We start from the raw sequence: 3,429 nt of genomic DNA, 5'->3' as shown, positions 1-3,429 counted from the left end.
TCACGCGCTATTCACCCCACCCTCTAGCGCGTTCTTTTGATCCTACACAGGGACCGTGGAATTAATTACTATCCTAGCACAATAAGAGTGGAGAGTTTGTTGGAATTGGTTTGGTGTGGGGGAGATGGAGTGTTCTAGAGTTCCTAAACCTTAATTTGAAGATAGAATTCGACTGTGACAATGTATGGAAAGCGACTCTAGGACTTTGGATTCCTTGGGGTATTGATTGATTGACTTGGATCCTCTATCATTCCTCAATGATTACATAATTGTGGGGATTCTAACCAAATTATCCAATTAGACCTCGTCAGGCTTCCTCGGAATAAATCAATAGTGTTCTAATGTTACTTAAGTTGGTTTGAGATGATTCTAGATAGCCTGGTTCAATGCTTTACTGTGTCACCGTAGGCGTCCCAGAATACTACTAGATTCCTACCCCTATCACATAGTATCCCTTTAGAGACCTCTCCCCAACACTAAGCAACCGTTAGTTATCCCTCATAAATATTATCCATAGCTTAAACAATCCCTCGGAAAGTCCGGTTAAGACTCTCCTCCTGTCACAAGGCGTCCCGGGTATACGATCCTAAGAATTCCTCAAACTCTGAATAATCTCTACCCTTATGGATTTATACTACTCACAAGCATATCAGTCAAACAAGCATAGAGCATAAATCCACAAAGCAATTGCACAATAATATCATAGAACATGGTAGAATAACAAATCCTAAGTTACAATCATCTAATAACCCCGATCCTTCCTAATCCTAGAATCTGGAGGACTCCATATCGGGGAGGTTACAATGCACGAAGGAGAAGGAAACAATGCATCCTATTACAAGAGGCATGACCAAAGTAAGTAAAAGGACTTATCTTGAGGCACGGCTTCTCCGTGAGGCACGACCATAGGAGTTGTAGATGTGATGGAGTATCCGGTCGGTGCCTGTGAGGCACGGGCTGAGGCAGGTGCTTCTCTAGTAAAGGACACGGTGGTTTCTAAAGGGACACGGCCCTGTCTAGGGCCCTGTTCTGATGAAGAGACACGCCCATGTCTGTGGGACACGACCAAAGACAGGGGCTTCTCTGGTGGAGACACGGCCGTGCCTTAGGGACACGACCGTGTCTGGGAGCTGCAGATGAAGGCATCGCCCGTGCCTGTGAGGCACGACTAATGCTTGTAGAAGTTCTGTCCTGAGGCACACTCGTGCTATCTTCACTCGGCTAAGACACGCCCGTGCCTGTGAGAGGTGATAGACACGGCCGTGCTGTGGGATACGGCCATGCCTTGGTGATGCATTGAGAACATGTGCATTCATCAGCATTATTTAGCATTGATTTGGCCACATTTCATGAGCATAACATAAGATATTGCGTTTATTTGGCGGTTTATGCTTTTGCCTCTTTAATCAGTCCGTTCTCCTTGGATACATGTCTTTGTGTGATGTTTTGTCTTGACAGGTAAACAGCGTGGCCGTCTCGATGAAGAGGAGCTGATCAGACGTGCTTGCTCAGAGATCGACACGCTCAGGCCGTGTCAAACACCACGGCCGTGTCGTTTGCTGTGAGGCCGTTCAGAGTTGCTGTCGTATGTTGCCCAGAGATTGACACGCCCTGACCGTGTCGTCCAGCACGGCCGTGTCGACTGCCAACTCAACAGATTGCTGCGTTTTCTGCTCAGAGTTTAACACGCCCAGGCCGTGCCACTTAGCATGGGCGTGTTAAAACCACGCAAGCTATAAAAGGGCTGCGGAAAGAAATGGAAAGGGGGATCCTGACGGCTGGAGTAGGGTTTTTGGGAGGAGGAACGCCTGGGAAGGAAGCATCTGGACGAATCAGCAACATCGGAGCGAGAGATTAGATTGGTAACCTCTTGTAAAGGATGATTGGATGCTTAAACTCGATCGTAATGTCTTGCTGTGAACTTTCGTTTATGGAGTAGTTTACTTAATCTCGAGATTTGGGAGTACCCTTTTGATGATTGATTTCGATTGATATCTTGCCTTCTTTCATTAATCCGATCTGGTGTTGACGTGGTTTCAGCGAAAAGTCTTGTTTATCTTAGGAAGTTAGGGGATATACGTAACGGTGAACCCTATTTCCGGAACTCTGAATATCATCTAGGATTGTTCCTTCTAGAAGTAGTGACAAGATATTCTAGGGAGGTTTGCGGGATTCGTGTGACAGTATCCTTAGCTGATTATGACCACCTGTGTTACTTGTTATGAAGGAGGGAGTTCGGTCCTAAGAGAAATTCTCATGAACAATCCCGGTACTAAATGGAGCTTGCCCAATTCGATTGTACTCTGAAGCGGCAGTAAGACTAGGGAGGTTTGCGGAGGTCACGTGACAGGACCTCTTAGCTGATTATGATCACCTACGCTCGAATGCCAACGAAGGTAGAATTGCTTTAGGGAAGTACAACTGAGGAAGATCCTGAAAGGGGCCCTCAATTGAGTATAGGATAAACATGGGGAATCCGTCAAAACATCAGTAAGGGTTAATGGAGAGGGTAGGCTTATCTTCTGATTGATCGTTGAAGTGGGGAAACCATTATCTCGAGATTTCTTCCAATCCCAATCTAGCCAACCTTACTTCTCGTCAGCTCACGTAGCAAATTCTCTCATTTGATTGACCTACTTCGTCTAGATAACTAAACATCACACATCGTCTGGTGATTAAACAAATCCCTGTGGATCGATATTATTACTTGACGACATCCGTGCGCTTGCGGAAAATAGACATCAGAGAGCTCACTTTCTTTTTAGGTTTACAAGTAAAACAAACGAATGAAGGAACGTACGTTTATCAAATGAAATATGCTAAGGAAATGATTAAGAAGTTTGGAATGGAAAATGCTAAAAACATTTCAACCCCTATAGGAACAAATGCAAAACAAGATAAGGATGAAGAAGGGAAGGAAGTAGACTCTAAAACCTATAGGAGTATGATTGGTAGTCTTTTATACTTAACCGCTAGTAGACCCGATATATTATTTGCAGTTGGGATGTGTGCTAGGTACCAATCATGTGCTAAGGAGTCCCATCTTACAATAGTAAAGAGAATCTTGAGATATATCAAAGGAACCTTAAATGTTGGTCTTTGGTACCCAAGGAACCAAAATTTTGATTTGATAGGGTACACTGATTCTGATTATGCAGGATGCAAGTTAGATAGAAAAAGTACTAGTGGTGGATGCCAATTCCTTGGATCCTCCCTAGTTAGTTGGAGTAGTAGAAAGCAACCAGGTGTAGCTTTGTCTACTACCGAAGCCGAATATGTAGCCCTAGGGGGATGTGTGGCACAATTACTATGGATGATGCACACACTCAAGGACTATGAGTTAAACTATACAAATGTAAAAGTCCTTTGTGACAATATGAGTACTATAAATTTGACCAAAAATCCGGTTCATCATTCTAGGACTAAACA

At 44.1% G+C, this 3,429-nt stretch overlaps 1 protein-coding gene across 1 annotated transcript in view; it reads left to right on the top strand.

Moving 5' to 3' along the window:
* Positions 1–2,845: 2,845 nt before the first annotated feature.
* Positions 2,846–3,429, top strand: part of LOC141848330 (secreted RxLR effector protein 161-like) — a 5,543-nt gene continuing 4,959 nt past the window's right edge. The window contains exon 1 of the mRNA XM_074736366.1: positions 2,846–3,380. Coding sequence (XP_074592467.1) covers positions 2,846–3,380 — 535 coding nt within the window. The remainder of the gene's footprint in view (positions 3,381–3,429) is intronic.

The sequence above is a fragment of the Curcuma longa genome, chromosome 17 (assembly GCF_044706935.1).
Source record: "Curcuma longa cultivar G26 ecotype Majalengka, Jawa Barat chromosome 17, ITB_CL_G26_1.1, whole genome shotgun sequence".
Classification (NCBI taxonomy): Eukaryota; Viridiplantae; Streptophyta; class Magnoliopsida; order Zingiberales; family Zingiberaceae; genus Curcuma; species Curcuma longa.
Note: the sequence above shows the minus strand (reverse complement) of the source record. Positions and strands in the feature narration are given on the sequence as shown.